Here is a 21,083-nt window from a genome sequence, read left to right on the forward strand (position 1 = left end):
TAGCAGGAATAATGCGTATTTCTTATCCTTATATGTTTTATTAAATATAGTGTATTCACGATAAATGCAGTCTGAAGTTCAAAATGACTGTTCCAAACTGAGATTGACACTTTATTCTATCACCCTTATTAGTTGGCATCACTTAATCGTTTTAGTTTATGAAGTTTATAAATAAATAACCGATGCTCCATCCGTGAACAAATCGTTCTTTTGAGCCGATTCTTTTCAATCAAATGATGAATCGGTTCACAAACACCGTTCTGAAAGATTCGTTCGCTGACTCACTGAACCGATAACAGTTCTTCCTGAACAGATTCGACTCATATTGGGTTGAGAACTGTCGAATGAGTTTATAAGCCCTATATGTGACCCTGGGCAACAAAACCAGTGTTAAGTAGTAGCACGGGTATATTTGTAGCAATAGCCAAAAATACATTAAATGGGTCAAAATGATCGATTTTTCTTTTATGCCAAAATCATTAGGATATTAAGTAAAGATCATGTTCCATGAAGATATTTTGTAAATTGTCTACCGTAAATATATCAAAACTTAATGTCTGATGAGTAATATGCATTGCTAAGATCTTCATTTGGACAACTTTAAAGGCGATTTTCTCAATATTTAGATTTTTTTGCACCCTCAGATTCCAGATTTTCCAATAGTTGTATCTCGGGTGTTGTATCTCAAAAAATCCTTATGACTGGTTTTGTGGTCCAGGGTCACATATAAGATATATATCGTATGAACATTGTAGTGTACCAAAAACAAAAGTTTAGAGTATTTTATTTATGCTTTTACGTGTTTATTATTTTGTTTTTAATGAGCTGAATAATTTATGCAATAAAGAGAACTGGGTCAAATTGTATTACAAACAAACAAACAAACCTTACTGCCCTTTAAAGGTGTTTTAAAAAGCATTTTAAAAACGCAGTATATTATTATGTGCTTATATAAATATAGGTTTATTCAAACTTGAAAGAGAATGTCACTCGGGGATGTCAGGTGCGAATACATCGTTATGATGATGATTAATAATGTTCTTCTCTGAAATGAGCTCTTCAGAAGAACCGATTGGCAGAAATAGGTCGGATTTCCTTATCATTGCTATCTAGATAAAACAGTTAGACCGTCCACCATGAATGTGCAAGCCAACAAATGCAAATGCTGGTCCATTAACTTCTGAAAAATCTATATATTTATTCAATAAAAACTCCTTCAGAATTATTTTTGAATCATAAACATAAATTTGTGTAAAAACCTGGCACTACATAAAAAGCGGAAGAACATATGGAGGTTGGCAGGGTGGTGTGCGGTTGCGCGGTGGGCGGGACTTCCGCCGCTGGTTGATTATGTGTGGCTGACGCTCGGAAGTGACCCATGTGTCTGAGCTGCACCAATACACCATCACCGGATCGACCCGTTTAACTCCCGTTGTGCGTTTCTTGCAGTCTTCATAGGTTACTCACGACATACCGACTCGTGTCATCTGATCATGTCTAAAGACACGGAGGCCAAGAGCGAGGAGATTATGGAGTCGAAGGTGCTCTGGTACCCGGACTCTAAACGAAACACACAAATGGACCGATTCCGGACTCAAGTGAACCGGGACTTCGGGGTGAATCTGGGTGAGTAGAGCCAGCCTGGACTAGATAGAATGGATACAGACTAACGTTAGTATGTCAGCTAACAACACACCCCTATTCCACAGAAAAACAAAACATAGTACTATGGTGTGGTGGTAATCCCATTAATAGCTCATCCTGGGTTATGTCATGGCCACATTTCAGCAAAAACAGTTACTCTAACTATGCTTTCAGTGGTAAATTTGGCCCACTAAAATTTCTCCAGGATCCATTTTGTCTTTAACTCCTTCAATTGCATAGGAAGGGATGTCTGGCCACATATTTCCATTCATTCGTGCATGCCACATCTCAATGCATGTACACTCTATGAGTTGTAAAACCAGAATTTCAAATCAGACTGACAGTGTATAGAGTGAATAGAGACTGGCCGTCATACCATGCAGTAAATATTTCCATAGTCTCATCATCTACGTGCTCCTCAGCAGGCGTGACATCAGTTTCATTTATGACAAACTAGCCAGCTAGTATTTGTTTGCATGTTACTAGTATTTAATATTTAGTAAGTAATTGAGTAGTGCTTAGTACATTTTTCAGCTTCACAATTTAATATTCATAAGATACAGTACATATTCATCATTATTCATGAAATACTAGTACTTATTAATTTTGCTACTAGTACCCTAATAGCTCATAGATGACTGCTATTTGCTTTGAGCTAGTAGGTATTGCAGTTGTTGTTGTTGCTACCTCCTCCAGTATTGTTTGTGTGTGTGTGTGTGTGTGTGTGTATATATATATATATATATATAATGAAAAATTTTAATAATTTAAGATTTAACTATTTAAAAACTGATAATGGTTGACCACTTATCTGAATATTGCCTATAATGATTTAAAGGGGACATGTCTATACATTAGTCAGACTATTTTCAATAGTTAATTCTTAAGTTATTACATTTGTCCCCTTTTTTTTATTAGGTATGTGTAACTATTCAATTAATTCTCGAAAAACAGAATTGATGCATGCAGTAAATATTTGAATCGTTGCAAATAACAAAAATAAGGAGTCCGATCAAATGTTATAAGTCTGTTGTGTTTACAGTACTGATTTTGTAGTATTGCATCATGGCTAAACCGAGTTAAATAATCCATGCTTTTTGTCTAATGGTACTTTCAATAATTTCTCTTTTATTTCGAAGCTAATTATAATGACCTGTATCAGTGGTCTGTGGACAGTTATCCAGAGTTCTGGGCACAGGTTTGGAGATTCTGTGGCATCACTTGTTCAAAGATGTATGAGGAGGTAAGTTTTATTTTTCCCTCATGTTTTTGTCCTTTATATATTAATCATCTTTTTTCACATTTAATTCTATTGGCATTTAGAGGGTTTTTGTTTGTCATTTCCTGTTGTGTAATGAGTGGCACCCAGGTTCACATTGCCACGAAATGATGTCACCGTGATAATGAATAATTAGTGTGGACTTCAACTAAGAAATCTGATGATGTAGTAGTTGTCACGTTGTGATTGGTTTTCAGTCTTACTTCTGTGGAGGTATACGTGCAATAGATGACAGAGATGATGGACAAACTCATTAGTCACACATGAATCGTGTAACTTTATCCTAGTAAACATTTATGAATTTATTACCATTTAGAACTACTGTCTGAACTACTGCTGGGAATATTTAAAGCTCATATCATACTTCTGGCTAAGAGGGTGTGTTGGGGCTTTTCCGTCTAAGACAGCTGTAGTTTTACTTAAGGAGGGTCAAATGGTAAAACATAATAAAACAACACAATCTGCAGTCTATATATGGCTTTTTGTCCATGCATATCCTTCTCAGACTATTTTACTGCATGCTCTGTCTTGATTATTTGCTGACTCAAAGATTGTTTTATTATTCAGTTTTATGACAACATGGATTGCAGTATGTTTGTGTAGTTTAACTAATAATTGCGAAGGGTGTTTGTTCATATCAAAGAAGGGTGGTGGCTAGAATGCCTTCTTTCAAACCAGCTTAAATAAAAAATGTAAGTTTAGTACTAAAATTACTAAAACTGAAATAAAAATACATGGAAGCTAAACAGAAATGTAAAAAATAATTAAGTAATGCACTGCTAGGTGGTTGTCCTGCATGTTCAAAAAATAACAAAATGAAAATATAATAATAAAGGCTAATTCAAAACATCAATAAATACCATAAAGTACATAAACATGACTCAAATATCCCTGTCTCAAAAGGATGTACAGATGTTTGCACAAAGAGAAATGATTTTAAAAGGTGCTCCATCAAACAGGCTGATGTGTGACCCTGCTCGCTCTCTGTTTCAGGTGGTTGATGTGTCTAAAAGGATATCTGATGTACCCGAGTGGTTTAAAGGCAGCAGACTGAATTATGCAGAGAACCTGCTCAAACACAAAGACCAAGACAAAGTGGCTCTCTATGCTGCAAGTAAGTCACAGCCGATCTCTGAACTACCCAAGTTTATTACTCCGCTCTCGTTCAGCATCAACAAGTTTTGTGTAAACTATTACTGAGCATGCCCCTGGTCAGCATAATTGCCTAGACTGTGCTAGTTTCACTCTGAATGAAATAATGTAATCTCAAATCAATATTTCATATCTATTTATTTACTTGCTCGGTAAGTAGCCGGATAATAAGCAGGTTAAATTGGACACTATTGCAAAATGCACCCTTTCTGGTTGATCCTGATGCTCCTGCCTGGGTTTATTTATTTTTTTGATAATAAGCTGTCTGACTGTATATTGTCCATAGTGAATAAAATGAGAAAAATCTGATGTTTGATGCTTCATTATGCAGAGTGTCTTATGGTGTAATGGAGTATTTTGTCTGTTATTTCAAGAGAAATTTCAGCTTTGCGTTATTTGCAGCAAGATTTTGCAGAAGTCATGACATAATCATAATCGGCAGAACTGAATTCAGTGGCAGTCATCCAGGTCATATAAAATCAGATAGTGGCGATTCACTCCACTCTCCCAAACTGCACTCTCAAGCACAAGCAATACTAATCTTTTTTTAACTTTCTTATTTATCTAAGAACTACATCAACTGCATTCAAACCCTGGTTGCCATTGCTTCTTTTTTTTTTTCTGTTAAACATTTCATTACACATTTTATTACCAGTATATCTCCAAGACCAAACGTCTCCCAATTCAAAACAAGATTCTGTATGTCTGCTGATCTCCTTGAGCCTTTGTCAGTCTGACCTTATACACAAATGGCTACTTTAAAATAGCAACAGCGCTGTGTGCATATGTGTTTTATCTGTATAGATAGAATCTGTCATTGCAGTCCTCTGGCTAATGTAACACTAACTGAATTATGCTGTCTGTAATTTGATTTGTGGGTTTAGCGTCTGTGTAGGGGCGGGATGCACGTCGTTGTGCTTTTATATTGTGATGGATGTCCTGATGCGGTCCAGGAAAAAGCGGGTGTAATTACCAAAGTGGCATCTATCAGAAATGTACCTGTGTCATTGGCTTGTGTCTTCGTGAAATAAGGAGGCTCATTTACCTGAAAAAGTAGATTAAATAGGACTCTGAAGCGCAAATTACATTTAACACTTCGTTTGCTGATTATGTACAGTAATGAAAAACATTACCCAAGTTGCCTGCGATATCTCTGCTGCACCACAGTCACAGATGGCAAAGAATTCTCTTGTTGATACTGTAGGCACTGATAATGTAAGCTTAAGGTAGATTTAATTATAAATGGAGACAATTACAACAGTCAATACAGGACTGTTTGAAAGTTTGGGGTCAGTCAGATTTTTATGCATTTAATTTTTCAAAAACGATTTTTTTTATTATGCATTAAATTGATCAAAAGTGTCAGTCACATTTATCATCTTGCAAAAGATTTATATTTTGAATAAACACTGTTCTTTTGAAATTTCGATTCATTAAAAAAAAATCGGTCCCACTTTATTTTAAGGCCCGATTCTCACCATTAACTACAAATTTTGCCTCAATAAACTCCTAATTTGCTGCTTATTAATAGTTAGTAGTGATTTGGGATGTAGAATATGGTCATGCAGAATATGTGCTTTATAAGTACTAATAAACAGCCAATATGTTAATAATAGGCGTGCAAATAAGCAACTAGTTAATAGTGAGAATTGGTCCCTGTACTGAAGTGTTACCAACAAATATGAAAAGATAATATATCATGATTTTCACAAACACATTAAGCAGCACAACTGTTTATTCAACGGTACTGAAGAAATGTTGCTTGAGCACCTAATCAGCATATTAGAATGATTTCTGAATCTTTTCCATCACAGAAGTAAATTTCATTTTGAAATATATTCAAAGAGAAATAGGTTATTTTAAAATGTTATAATATTTTGCAATTGAATTAAAAAAAATTTTTTTAAATAAGCGCAGCCTTTGTGAGAAAAAGGGATTTCTTGCAAAAATAGCAAAATTCTTGCAAAATCCCAAATTTTGAATGCTAGTGTTTATTATGATGGTTATTTTTAAGAAAATTTAACTAAAAATAGGCCTACCTTTAAATAATAAAATAATAATAAATAAAAAGTATCATCTTCTTTATTTTTTTCTTTATTATTATTATTATTATTATTTTCTGACATGTATGTTTAGCATGTTTGCGATTTATAAAAGTTACAATTTAAAAAATTATCTTTTTTTTTTTTAAGCTGAGGCAAAAGAGGAGATCGTCAAAGTGACTTTCGGAGAGCTGAGGCGTGATGTCGCTCTCTTCGCTGCTGCCATGAGGAAGATGGGCATCAAAATTGGAGACCGGGGCGTAGGTGAGCATCACTTCCCTTTCTCTGTATATATAAAAATCCAAATTATTTTTACAAATATTTTTAATATTTAAAAAATAAAATAAATGCAAGAACCATTTTCAGAGTATGTGTAGGTTCCCTTGTGTGTGTTTGTGTGCTATGAGTGGCTGCTGTTCATGTAGTCCAAAGCAAATTTCCCATAGTGGGACAATAAAGTATATTTAATCCAGCACAGTTTATCTGTAATAATTATTAGCTACATAAGAACACTTAAATTGCAATGAAAATATGCGTGTTAATTCTGCTGTAAAATTCCTGGACTACTGTGCCCTTTTTATAAATATGTCTACGTGGATGCAAACATGACTGTGTGTTCACAGAGGTGTGTCTTGTTTTTAGGAGTGTGTGTTATGTGACGTAAAAGTGCAGACGTTTACATGTATTGATCCTGTTAGGGTGTGCAGTTCTGTGTGTGTGTGTTCATGTATAAAGTGTGTTTCTCTCTATAGTGTCCTTGTCTGTCCCCTTGATTTACAGCGTGTGCATTAGTAGGAGAGAATATATGGCCACTTTGCAGATGAGGCCAAGGTTTATTGCCGCAGTATCATTTAGCTAATGGACATAATTTCTATTCTGTGCTGCTTTCTGTCTTTCCTTTCTTTATTTCGTTCAAAACACTTACATTTTATTTACATTTAAACTGTAAGTATTTTGGGCAGGTACTTTCTTACCAAAGTGACTTGTCGAGGAAATAATATTTAAGTTGAGCCTCAAATGTAGCCACAAACTCGAAGAGAAGTCAAGAGTAATAGCAAGAGTTAGGGTTGATCGGCTAGGCTGCAATTAGGGTTCACTAGAAAAGACAATAAAATAGCCTGAATGGTTAATTTAACGAATTAGATTTGATATATGATATGTAAGACTTGTATATTAGTGAAGTCCAATGCCTTGTTGGTGCATTGGCATTCTCTCTGAGAAATACACTTTCTTTTTTAGTAAAAATTGCAATTGTATTTTATATAGTAGTTGCATATTAGAAGCTGTATTTATCATTTCCCACCTTTGTGTAATATTTTTTGATTATACAGTATAATAATTTAATATATTGTGCCTGCTGAGTGCTCACTAAAATAACTTGCATCTCCTAAGAGTCATTCTTGCACAATTTAGGTGATCCATTGCTGTCTGTAATGTGATGTTGTGTGATATATTCTCTCTCTTTACCTCAGGATATCTTCCCAATGGGATTCATGCTGTTGAGGCTATGCTCGCTGCTGCCAGTATAGGTGCCATCTGGAGTTCAACCTCTCCAGATTTGCGTGATGTCGCTCTCTTCGCTGCTGCCATGAGGAAGATGGGCATCAAAATTGGAGACCGGGTCGTAGGTGAGCATCACTTCCCTTTCTCTTTCACTTTGTCTGTCTTGTATTATTTTGTGTTGCCCTTTCTCACTCATCCATTTGACACCCACATGACAGCAGTGGAATGAGGAAATACAAGTCAATACTGAACCAAATACAAGAAAATCTAACACTGTTTTATATTGCATCGGGCCTAGGCACTCTAACCTGTTTTTCCTGCCCTCTTACTTTGCTTTTTTATTCTGTCCTTGTTTGTCATGAGTGTCCCAACTCTTAGAGCCAGACAGTCGCTCCTGAAATCACAAACTCCCCTATTCTGTCTCAGTTCTGGGGTTCAGCCAGAGCCATTCATGGCTGTGGATGGAGAATAAGGGGGGCGCAGTTATACCGTGGCGGGGGTAATTAGTCTTAAAGTGCAGATTTAAAACTTCAGTGCATTCAGGCTATATATATATATGTATATTAGGGCTGCACGATAAATCGCATGCGCTATTTAACGCGCATCGTGTCAGTAAAGCCGGTTCTGTAATTAGTAGCAAATCTCCATCACATGTTTTCAGATGGAGCAGCATTTACTACACAGAGCCGTAGTTCACTGACTATCATTTAGCTAATGGACATAATTTCTATTCTGTGCTGCTTTCTGTCTTTCCTTTCTTTATTTCGTTCAAAACACTTACATTTTATTTACATTTAAACTGTAAGTATTTTGGGCAGGTACTTTCTTACCAAAGTGACTTGTCGAGGAAATAATATTTAAGTTGAGCCTCAAATGTAGCCACAAACTCGAAGAGAAGTCAAGAGTAATAGCAAGAGTTAGGGTTGATCGGCTAGGCTGCAATTAGGGTTCACTAGAAAAGACAATAAAATAGCCTGAATGGTTAATTTAACGAATTAGATTTGATATATGATATGTAAGACTTGTATATTAGTGAAGTCCAATGCCTTGTTGGTGCATTGGCATTCTCTCTGAGAAATACACTTTCTTTTTTAGTAAAAATTGCAATTGTATTTTATATAGTAGTTGCATATTAGAAGCTGTATTTATCATTTCCCACCTTTGTGTAATATTTTTTGATTATACAGTATAATAATTTAATATATTGTGCCTGCTGAGTGCTCACTAAAATAACTTGCATCTCCTAAGAGTCATTCTTGCACAATTTAGGTGATCCATTGCTGTCTGTAATGTGATGTTGTGTGATATATTCTCTCTCTTTACCTCAGGATATCTTCCCAATGGGATTCATGCTGTTGAGGCTATGCTCGCTGCTGCCAGTATAGGTGCCATCTGGAGTTCAACCTCTCCAGATTTCGGTGTCAATGTAAGAGCTTTACATGCATAATGGTTGCTATTTTACCATATGACCACTATAACATATTATTTTTTAATCATATAAAATATACATTAAGTGTTTAGCAACCACTTACATTTTTCTGTGAGATGTGGATCATCAGAACATGTAAAATATACAGGCTAGATCAGGTTGGAAAGGTATTTCACCTTTCATTTTGATCCAGGGAAACAGAGAAACCTGAAAATTTGATGACAGATTGCACACATTTGTGCACAGCCACTTAATTTTTTCATGTACACTACATACCATTTTAAAGTTTGGGGTCAGTAAAATTGTATTAAATTTGTTAAAAAAAAAAAAATAGCCTCTTGGTAGGGTTTATCCAAGGCTGCATTTATTTGATTAAAAATACAGTAAAAACAGTAATATTGTGAAATATTGTTTTCTATTTGAATATCTATAAAATGTCGTTTATTTCTGTGATGGCAAAGCTGAATTTTAGAGTAAATCATTGCTCCAGTCTTCGGTGTCACATGATCCTTTAGAAATCATTGTAATATGCTGATTTTGTGCAAAAATATCTTATTGTTATCAATGTTTAAACCAGTTGTGCTGCTTAGTACTTTTGTGAAAACTGCGATACATTACTGCAATATTTGAAGATTCTTTCAATAGAAAGTTCAAAAGAACGGCATTTATTAGCATTATAAATGTCTTTACTGTCACTTCAGATCAATTCAATGTATCTATGCTGAAAAAAGTATAAAAAAAAAAAAGAAAAATTCTTGCCGACGCTAAACCTTTAAATAGTAGTGCATGTTACACAGAAAAGTATCTCATGTAGCAAATTGTTTGGCTGACTTCTTCCAGTCACTGAAATTTTAAAGTGCCAGATTATTAATTTTAATACATAATAGATGAAAAACCTGACACTGATGGATCCAGTGAGTGGTGTGGAGAAATCCTTTCCTGATGTATGAATATCAGATTTGGACGTCGGCATAAAGAATGACTCTGAATGCCCTCGGCTGCCAGGCATTGCTGTACCACGCAGACCCAGCATTCATGTGCCCACATGCCTTCATACTGACACTGGGGCAGTTTTTTGTCATGAGCTTCCACTTTGTTCTCGTCTTGTGTTTTAAATGCAATCTATATATCCCGCTAGCAAATAGGTCATCTAACCGTCAATTCTGTCGGTATTCAAATGTGTGTGTGACCTGTTAGCTATGTCAGACATTCTGTCACACACACACACATTACCTCTCGCTCCTGCCTCTCTCTCTCACATACACTCTCCTTTGAGGAGATTAAAGTAAGTCTACAGCCCCCTCAGGGCCGAGGTTATTCCATAAATAGGACAGGCTCTAGCAGATAAAGCAACATAGATTCACCATGGCTTATTGACTAAAGCAAACAAACTCAGTGTATACATTGCTGCCATCTGTGGTTAAGTCAGGGTACTACAGCATATTACTGCAGTTAAAGGGAAAGTTCACCCAAAAATTAAAATTTGATGATTATCTGCTTAGGGCTGGACAATAATTCAATATCGATATGTATCGCGATATAATTTTTTTCAATAACGGTGATATGATTTTTAAACACATTTCCAATATTTCGATATACATTACCAGTTTCCCATACATTGATTTATTTGTGCCGTTTGACTTCGTTGAATAAACATGAGCACTGCATGTTTCAAAATCATAACACGGCGCGGGTGTTTTATATGAATCTATCTCTGAAGGGAATTGACTGTCTTCAGAAAAGTTTCGATGGCATTTTCATTTGATCTGATAAAGAAGCGTTCATGAGCGGAGCTGCTTTGATTACAGCCATTACTGGAGAAACAGCTAGTTTTATCACTCTTGTGCAAGAAACTGAACAGTATTTATATCGTTTTTTACCTCTGATTCACTGATGTCCAAACTGTCCTGAGCGCGTTTGCGTCTTCTTCTTCAGCCGGCTTGTGACGCGTCTTCTTCTTGCTTTACGGCGGATCGCACTTATAAGTCTGCGATCCGCCGTAAAGCAAGAAGAAGAAGAAGACACGCGCCGGCTGTTGAGAACGTGCTCGGGAGGACGCACCGCCGCTCAGGACAGTTCGGACATTGCGGTGAATCAGAGGTAAAAAACTATATAAATACTGTTCAGTTTCTTGCACAGACCGATCGTTTCGTGTCTTTACACATCAATGTATCGTCACGAGCCGCAGGGTTTAATTTGGTTTTGTTTGTGTATGTTTTTTTGTGTATGTGATTCCCATTCACTTCCATTACATGACTGACAGACTGCAACGGTTTGAGTTAAAAATCTTCGTTTGTGTTCTACTGAAGAAACAAAGTCACCTACATCTTGGATGCCCTGGGGGTAAGCAGATAAACATCAAATTTTCATTTTTGGGTGAACTATCCCTTTAAGTGGATTCAATGTGGCAATTGTGTATATGCTTTTGTTCAAACGTTTGGTCCAAACTCAATATAAGATTTTTGTTTTTCATTCTTTTAATATTCTTTTGAAAAAAAGTCACCAAGGCCGCGTTATTTGATCAAAAGTACAGTAAAAACAGTAATATTGTGAAATTTTATTACAATTGAAAATATTTCAATTGTTAAAATGTTATTTATTCCTGTGATGCAAAGCTGAATTTTGAGCAGAAATGGCAGTCTTCAGTGTTACATGATCCTTCAGAAATCATTTTAATATGTTGATTTGGTGCTCAAGACGCATTTCTTATTGTATTAATGTTATACATTTTTTTCAGGATTCTTTTATGAATAAAAAGGTGTAAAAGAACAGCATTTATTAGAAATATAAATCTTTTGTCTTTAAAAAAGTCTTTACTTTTGATCTGTTTAATGCATTGTTGCTGAAAAAACATATTAATTTCTTTAAAAAATCTTGAAAAAATTATTTCTGACCCCCAAATTTTGAACTGTAGTGACTATATATATTTTTTAAATATAATATAGCCAATTGTGTGTGTGTAGCATTACTCAGGTTTTTTTTCTGTCTTTAATGTGTCTCTTTTCATCTTAAGGGAGTTCTAGACCGATTTTCTCAGATCCAGCCCAAGTTGATATTCTCAGTAGCAGCTGTTGTGTATAACGGCAAGCAGCACGACCATATGGAGAAACTCCAAAACGTTGTTAAAGGTTTAAAGCACACATTTCAGCCCACAATTTTCCCATCATTTTGTCTTGTTGATATGCATACATTTCATGGATCCTAATATATATTTTCCCCCCATCATCTCTCAGGTCTCCCTGACCTGAAGAAGGTTGTGGTCATTCCATACGTTCGCTCTCGACAAGACACTGACCTCTCCAAGATTCCCAACAGGTCTGTGCATGATGTGTGTTTACAATCATATTTCAATATATCACATTTATTATATATTGCACTGGTTCTTCCATTTGTATGTAGAAGTTCAATTTACTTGACAAAGTATATTCATTTGTAACACTCCAACTTGAGTCATGCTGTAATTAGGAGTTTTGTGTGTAGTGTACTTGTCTTAATAAATATATATGAAGAATAAATGACCAACCTTTCCTATATACATACACTATCATTCAAAAGTTTGGGGTCAGTACAATTTGTATTTTATCTTTTAAAAGATATCAATACTTTTATTTAACATGGTTGCCTTAAAGGGGTCATATGATGCTGCTAAAAAGAACATTATTTTGTGTATTTGGTGTAATGAAATGTGTTTATGCGGTTTAAAGTAAAAAAAACACATTATTTTCCACATACTGTACATTATTGTTTCTCCTCTATGCCCCGCCTTCTGAAACGCGTCGATTTTTACAAAACTCATCGGTCTGAAAAAGCCTCAAAAGTGACCGTAAGGACATTTATAATGTTACAATAAGTTTCTAATTTAAACAAATTGTTCTTTTGAACTTTGTACTCATTAGAAAACTCATTAGTGTAACAAGAACTGTTACTTAATCAGCAAATCAACATATTAGAATGATTTCTGACTGGAGACTGGAGTAATGGCTTCTATAAGTTCACTTTGCCTTCACAGGAAAACATTTTTAAATATATTAAATAGTAAACCGTTATTTTAAATAGTGATAATATTTCACTTTTCACTTTTACTGTTTTGTATTATTATTTGATCAAATAAATACAGCCTTGGTGAACATAAGAGATTTAAAAAAAAATTTGATTTGATCATATTTTATGAAATTTATTTACTGTTATGCAACCCGTGATTGTGATAATCGCATTACAGCTGTAAACTACTACTTAGAACACACATGGATTTGTAATCTTCCTTAAAAAGATAGTTCATACAAAAATGAAAATTGTCACCATTCGAATTTCTTTCCCCTGTTGAACACAATAGAAGGTATTTTGAAAGAATTTGGTACTTCCATAGATTTTTCAAGTCAGTTGCTATCAGCAACTGTTTGGTTACCAACATTCTTCAAAATATCTTCTTTTTGGGAGAACTGTCCCTTTAAGATGGCTGAATAGGGCACTATTTGTTGATTGGAACGTATTTCATATGAATAAATGTTTGTTATCCTTGTTAAACTGACAGAATAGATCAGTTCCAAGTTTGTCTATGAAGTTATTGTTGGGTGTTTTTCCCTCTCTCAGTGACCAGCTGCTGCTGTATGTTCAAATGAGATCTGAAGTGTTGTCTGGTTAGGATGCAGTCAGTCCTGACTCTCTGTCTCCTGCACTTGTTCTGTCAGCGTGTTCCTGGATGACTTCTTGGCCACGGGTAAAGAAGGGGATCAGGACCCTCAGCTGGAGTTTGAGCAGCTGCCCTTCTCTCATCCTCTCTTCATCATGTACTCTTCTGGCACCACAGGGGCTCCCAAGTGCATGGTGCATTCTGCTGGGGTGAGTGTGTGTGCGCACACACTGAAGACATTGTACAGAGTCTAATTTAAAATATTGTACTCTGTGCAATTACTTGATATATGCATTTTGGAGCGCCTTGTTTCAAACATGATGTATAACGAAAGAAAATACAGATGCAAGCATTTGTTTTGCAGGTGTACTACAAATATCAACAGCTAAATTATCAGTTTATAATGTAGGAACATATTGATGCATTTTATTTGCTTAAAATTGTCTATGTACCCATAGACAGAGTTTGCGGCAGTGTTTTTATTGTTTACTAAAACTATAAAATATTGTTTTTGTGAATTTAAATAAAGCTGAAATAAAACAAAATGTAAATATTAGATGAACAAACATGAAAAATGAAAATTATAAATGTTTCTTTGGAAATCAACTTCAACTTATTTTAAGCATATTTCATACACAATGGTGATTCGAAGTGCTATACATAAAAAGGTTTTTAAAAATAATCATGACAGAAATGACAGACATTAAAAATGATCAAAACCGATGATTAAGAAATAAAATGAACAATAAAAAAATTGATTCTAAGAACAAAAAAATTAGTTAAAATATAATTAATAAGAATAAGAATAAATAGATGATGCAGTGCATTTCATTTGAGTTAAAGTACTAAAATTTGCTAAAACAAAAACTGAAATAAAAATAAATTAAAACTAAATATAAAAAACTAATAAAAATGACAACAGCATATCACAGAATTACATGAATTAACTAAAAGTAAGAAAATATAAAAATAAAATGTCATTCAAAATATTAATATTTTGTAAATATAAATTTACATTTAGTCATTTAGCAGACGCTTTTATCCAAAGCGACTTACAAATGAGGACAATGGAAGCAATCAAAATCAACAAAAGAGCATTGATATGCAAGTGCTATAACAAGTCTCAGTTAGCTTAACAGTACATGTAGCAAGGTTTTTTTATTATATAATAAATAAAAAGAAAACAGATAGAATAGAAAAAGAATAGAGCAAGCTAGTGTTGGAGGCCTTTTTTGCTTTTGTTAATTGTATAATAAATAAAAAGAAAACAAATAGAATACAAAAAGATTAGATTTTTTTTTTTTTAAGAAAACAAGCAGTAAATGAATAAGAGTGCAAGTCTAAAAGGGACAAGTTTTTTTTTTTTAAGAATAGAAGTAGAATAAAGAGTGCTAGAGTTAGAGGGTCAAATAAAGATGGAAGAGATGTGTTTCTGGATTAATTGTAAAGGTTTGATAGAACTGGTAAATAATACTAAAATAACACTGATTTGGGAGTGGCACCAAATTTTAGATTAATTTTTGATGTCGTTGTGGCTAGAATGTTGTAGTTACAGCTGAACTAATATTTTAGTCTACTAAGTTTACCCTTCCACTTGGTCTGTGTCTTGAACTGCTGTGTGATGTTTGTATGCCAAAAGTGTGTAAAAGCACCTCTTTCCTGTTGATCATCATACACAACATCTCTTGAATAACCAACATTGACCACTAGATGGCAGTAAGAGGCAGTTTTAAAACCTGTTAGGCATTATAAGCTGGATGCAATTGGGATGAGCAATTATGTGCACCATTCTAATCCCTTCTGAATGCATTTCCTGTATAATCGCAACATTAGGGACACAGCAGCTCACATGGGTCTAAATCAGCCTTTATTTTTCCACATACCCACAATTTAAATTCAAAAATCAGCACTGCATAGAAAATTCATCGAAAAAATCAGGGAAGGCAAAAACACTGGTTGATTTTTTTTATTTTGTATTTTTTTTGTGTGTGCTTTACAATCACACTTTTTGTGTATAACACTGTGTTTTCATTTTTCACAGCTTTTCCCTTCAGCCTTTGCGGCATTTGTATCTGACGCCTCTCTTGCGTGCTGGATAATTAGAGCGCTGTGTGTATGAAAACACACAATTGCACATGTACACATGCAGATGCATTTCTCTCTCCTCACTCTATGGATGATCAATGTTCAGTGTGCTCTTATGAAAACAGTACTCGCATCGGGTTATGGCAGTTAGCGAATGAATGAACGCCGCTTGCAATTAATGCTTTCGCAGACGTGTTAGACGCTTGTTGCAGGGCATGGTGTTAGAAGAAAAGGAATGTGAGGGTTTTTTAATCCATGCAGTGTCGCTGATCCTTTAGCTCGCTAATTAGGTCGTTCCCTGCCTGCCAGAATACTTCTGAACGTACAACACCAGCACAGGAGAAAGAACTTGAGAAGAACATGAGATTCAGAAAAATAAACACAATCATCCTCGACTAATGCTTTGTGCTATGTCGCCTCTGATATTACAGACTTCTGATTTTACTTTTCTTAGCCATTTTTCCACTCAAGGTGATTTGTAATGGATGTATGACATGACAACTCTCGGAGAGATTGGCATGGTAATGTACATGACAATGGCACACTTCTACAGGTGTTATAGAACTCCTTATGTTAGTTTATGATATGATTAATTAATATTATTTTGCACCACCCCCATAGTCTTTGATATTACATAGTAAAAACAAAGTAATTTCAGAGGCAGATAACATTATTACATTTTGATGAAAGATTATGAACAAGCTCTCTTCTTTAGGATGGCGTACACTGATGAATCGTTCACAATAACACTTGGGGCATTTATTAATAAATCAGGTTAACATCATTTTCCATTATGTCTTTGTTAGGACAATGTATTTTCTTTCCTCTATGTCTATTAGTAATGTTTGCAAAATTAAGGTACACATAATTTGCAATATCTGGTTAGTCCTGTGTGATATTCAAAATGATATTTGGGTTGAAATGGTCCATTTTGAGCACTGTTTGTTAAACTTTGCTGAGTAGTTGGTGGGTTTGCCCAATCTGGTCAAACTTGGGACAAAAGCGTAGTCTCTGACCCGATCTAAAAGTAGATATCTCTTTATGTGCAGACGGGCTGGATGATGTGGAACTGGCTGGTGTCCTCTCTAGCCATTGGGGCTTCTGTGGTCCTGTACGATGGCTCCCCTCTTGTTCCCAGTGCTAATGTGCTCTGGGACCTTGTAGACCGTCTGGGGTAAGTAAGTCTGTGTGTGTGAGAAAGACATTCTATAATGAAGGTGTCACAGTCAGGAGCTTCAGTCGCTCTTTTTTTTTTTTTCCTCATGCCCGTGCTGTAATTGGCTGAGGTGTGGCAGTGCTTATCACCAGCATCTGCTGTGCCCTTTGTGTAAATGACACCACATCACCACGGCAACCTGATTTAAAGAGATGGGTCTAATTGGCCACCTCATGTGGCATCGAGTTCCTTTCAGAGTTTACCTGTTATTGATCAGAAATGATCGAAGTGCAGCAGACACTGGAGTTCCTTTGGGTCACACTTGATGTGTGTGTGTGCTCATTTTCAGCTCCCTTGGCTATTGGTGAAAGCCTCTATTCTTAACTCTCATTGTCTCTCCTCTTCCCAAGAGAAAGAAAATAGAGACATTTTTGCAGCAGCTTTTGGGAAAGCCAAAAAACACACATTTTTATTACTCACCAGACCCATTTGTGCTTGAATCACTTCAGAGACATTTTCATTTTTAAATGTTTAATTAGGGTTGACTGTCAATTCAAAATAATATATAATGAATTACTTGCAAATTAATATAATTAATTACACTACCATTCAAAAGTTTGGGGTCAGTAAGATTATTTAAAGAAATTAATACTTTTAATCCACAAGGATGCATTAGTGGCAATAAAGACATTCTATTTTGAATAGATGCTGTTTTCACAAAAATATTAAGCAGCAGAAATATTTTCAACTTTAATAATCAGAAATGTTTCTTGAGCAGAAAATCAGCATATTGGAAGGATTTCTGAAGGATTATGTGGCACTGAAGACGCAGAAAATTCAGCTTTAGCGTTACAGGAATAGTTTACATTTTAAATGTATTAAAATAATTGTAAAATTATTTCACTATATTGCTGTTTATTTAATCTTTGATCAAATTAATGCAACCTTATGAGCATAAGAGACTTCTTTAAAACAACAACAAAATCTTACCAACCTTAGACTTTTGAATGGTAGTGTATGTGATATTTAATTATATTAATTGCAAAAAGCCCCCACATGAAGCATAAATTTCAAGATATAACATTGTGGCAAACGAGTAAAGCAAGAGATTTTACAAAAAATGACTTCAATTGGTTTGATTCCACAATTCATTTTGCAACTAAATTTTTCATTCGGTCTGAAGTAAAGTTCACACATGACGCATTCTAGCATTTATTCTGTACTTTTTTAACTATAGGTCTGTTGTGTCTTTTGCATGTCTCAAAACCCCTGCATTCAGTTCCATGCAGTTGCACTCTATCTTGCTATTTTAATCGCAAGAATGCATCCTGTGTGAACTGTTTTTGAGCGGTCTGCTCTCTGTAAATGTGATTTGGCGAGGCGTGTTGCCTTTAGTAGCAGCTGAATTTCAAGCACGAATTGCTCCAATGGTAGGAATATTCCTAATGTGGAATTTACTTATGGGTCAGAGGGCATCCTTAAACTGTGTTATGTGTTTAGTCACATTATTTTATATAGTTATTAATTGTATTAAGTGGATAATGTTAAATTTAACAGTCCTAATTTTGAAAGGCAGCTCTGGTTTGTATCTGAGAGTCTTTGTGAGATTAGCTTTAAGTTAGAGCCCTGTCGGTGACACCAATTAAGTTATTTCCCTGGGCAGTTTAGGGTTTATTTAGAGTTTATTGTGATAATGAAAAGAAGATGGTTCTTTTTTTAAATTTAGTGGATGCGCCATCATTCAGTGTAAATCAAACCCAAACCTTTTACCTTTTAATTCCAATCAACAACCGATGGATAGAACCAAGTGCCCCCTACATTTTATGATAATCTGTTACATTGAAATGTTTGTCACAATGCAGAAGATCTTTTGCTGCTTCCATTTCATCACGACTTTAAGAACTTCCAAGCAGTCAACCTCAACTGGTTCTAAACCTTTTTATTATTAGACTAGGAGGATGTTTACATGGCAACTTGTTTTATTTCAAAAGAGCAAGGAAGATCTTATTTTCCATTCTTTTAAACATCAAATTGGGCCTCTTAACTGAGTGCACACGTGACGTGACATGTGGCCAAGTATGGTGACCCATACTCGGAATTAGTGCTCTGCATTTATCCCATCCAAAGTGCACACACACAGCAGTGAACACACACACACCGTGAACACACACCCGGAGCAGTGGGCAGCCATTTTTTTGCTGCGGCACCCGGGGAGCAGTTGGGGGTTCGGTGCCTTGCTCAAGGGCACCTCAGTCGTGGTATTGAAGGTGGGAGAGAGCGCTGTACATTCACTCCCCCCACCTACAATCCCTGCCGGTACGAGACTCGAACCCACAACCTTTGGGTTACGAGTCCGACTCTCTAACCATTAGGCCACGACTTCCCCACACTACAGGACTTAAGCACACTTGAGAGAGACACTACGGTTGTCGAGGCTACGACAGATTTCAAGCTTTGCTTCAGGCTTTGAAATATGCTCCATTTAGTCTTCAGTTGTGTTCACTATCCTGACAAGCGAGAGGGCAGTAATAAGCAACAGCCAATGAAGCTACGAATGAGAAAGGCATTTGGAAACTAGAGCAAAAATAAATAGAAAAACATCAAACTGGTCCAAAAATCGCAACAAGCTCTGTTTCATCTGTGTTTTTCAGCTCTGTATCTTAGTTTTCCTGTTCTGAGCAATTCTGTATAAAACAATCACAAGCTTATCCTTCCTGTTGTCTGTTTACGTTGTCAAGAAACACTTCTCCCGTTTCTTTATAAGTAAGTTTGTGAAGGAATATATTCTAGGATCTTCGCTTCAGTCAAGGTCTGCGATCAGTTGTGTTAGCAGGGAAACATTCCTTTGTACTTGGCTGTATTTGATCATGCTGTCCAAATTTGTAGACATTTGCCATTGTGACACAAACTTCAGACTGAATCAACCTGTCCACCTCCGTTCTGCAGAAAAGGTAGAACTCTCACCGATGTCCACTACATGATGAATAAAACTTGTCCTCTCTTTCGCTCTCTTTTGTCCCTCTATGCTTAGTCGTACGAATATACTGATCCTGGATTAGCTTTTATCTTGTACTGCTCGCCTTTCAGGTTAATTGTGTTTAATGTTTACAAATGATCAATATTCAATCAGAAGGCAAACGGGATGCCCGTGTAGATGAAGGAAAATGCGTAAGGGAAACCTATTCTGGACAAAGGACCATTGTGAAACTTGGTCATGCTAGACAACTCTTTCTTTGTCCCATATTGTCGTAGTTGGGGAAAAATAGCTCCTGTTTTTGGTCTTTTATATGACAGAAGAGACTAAGAATGGATTGTGTTGACCTAAGACAATAGACACAATACTTTCCCCATAATTTGAGAGGAACCCACAATCAATTCTAACTGTTTTAAATTCAGTCCAGAGTGTTCCGTTCATTGAATCTTATCTTAGGTTGCTGGAGCTACCTAGCTTTTCTGGCACAAGTTAAATAATGTAGATATTTCATCCTCTGAATTATTGTAATTACTTTGTTTGTTTCCTTAACTGCGTTGGTCAAGATATACACCAGGGGTGTCCAATCCTGCTTCTGCAGGGCCACCTTCCTGTCAAGTTTTTTTTTTTTTAAAGATTTTTTTTGGCGTTTTATGCCTTTTATTTAGATAGGACAGTAGGTCGATTCGACAGGAAGCGAAGTGGGTGAGAGAGAGGGGGGTGGGATCGGGAAAGGACCGCGAGCCGGGACTTGAACTCGGGTCGCCCGAAGCGCTACATGTCGGCGCGCTGCCCATGAGGCCATCGGCGCCGACTTCCTGTCAAGTTTAACTCCAGCACACCTGTTTGGAAGAGCTTGATTAATTGGTTAAGGCTTAAGCTAAATTCTGATGAAAGGTGCAGGATTGGACACCACTGATATACACATTGAGCTGGGGCTTATAACTGGGGGCTCGTCCGGGATCTGAAATGAGCTGGGTTTTAAAGTCAAGAATGAGCTTATTACAATCCAGTTACGATGTTTATGTATCACTGCACATTTGGGGCCAGTGAAACTTTCCATGACTTTGCCATGGTGAGTTAAAGGGATAGCCTTGGAGAAACCTGGTTCTGAGTGCTGTTTCTCAGTGCTGATGGATCTCCCCTTTGAACCTCCATCCTGTTGGTTATAAACCTAGATCTTTCACCAATA

General features: G+C 36.0%; 1 protein-coding gene across 1 annotated transcript in view; it reads left to right on the plus strand.

Moving 5' to 3' along the window:
• The first annotated feature begins 1,305 nt into the window (after positions 1-1,305).
• The window catches only part of LOC107729792 (acetoacetyl-CoA synthetase-like), a 34,867-nt gene continuing 15,089 nt past the window's right edge, over positions 1,306-21,083 (plus strand). Inside the window, exons 1-9 of the mRNA XM_016540494.1 lie at positions 1,306-1,626; positions 2,784-2,887; positions 3,917-4,037; positions 6,268-6,381; positions 8,949-9,046; positions 12,063-12,177; positions 12,283-12,364; positions 13,738-13,927; positions 16,814-16,938. Of these exons, the coding sequence (XP_016395980.1) occupies positions 1,494-1,626; positions 2,784-2,887; positions 3,917-4,037; positions 6,268-6,381; positions 8,949-9,046; positions 12,063-12,177; positions 12,283-12,364; positions 13,738-13,927; positions 16,814-16,938 (1,082 nt within the window). The 5' untranslated portion in view covers positions 1,306-1,493. The remainder of the gene's footprint in view (positions 1,627-2,783; positions 2,888-3,916; positions 4,038-6,267; positions 6,382-8,948; positions 9,047-12,062; positions 12,178-12,282; positions 12,365-13,737; positions 13,928-16,813; positions 16,939-21,083) is intronic.

The sequence above is a fragment of the Sinocyclocheilus rhinocerous genome, unplaced genomic scaffold, assembly GCF_001515625.1.
Source record: "Sinocyclocheilus rhinocerous isolate Xijiao unplaced genomic scaffold, SAMN03320098_v1.1 scaffold8758, whole genome shotgun sequence".
Classification (NCBI taxonomy): Eukaryota; Metazoa; Chordata; class Actinopteri; order Cypriniformes; family Cyprinidae; genus Sinocyclocheilus; species Sinocyclocheilus rhinocerous.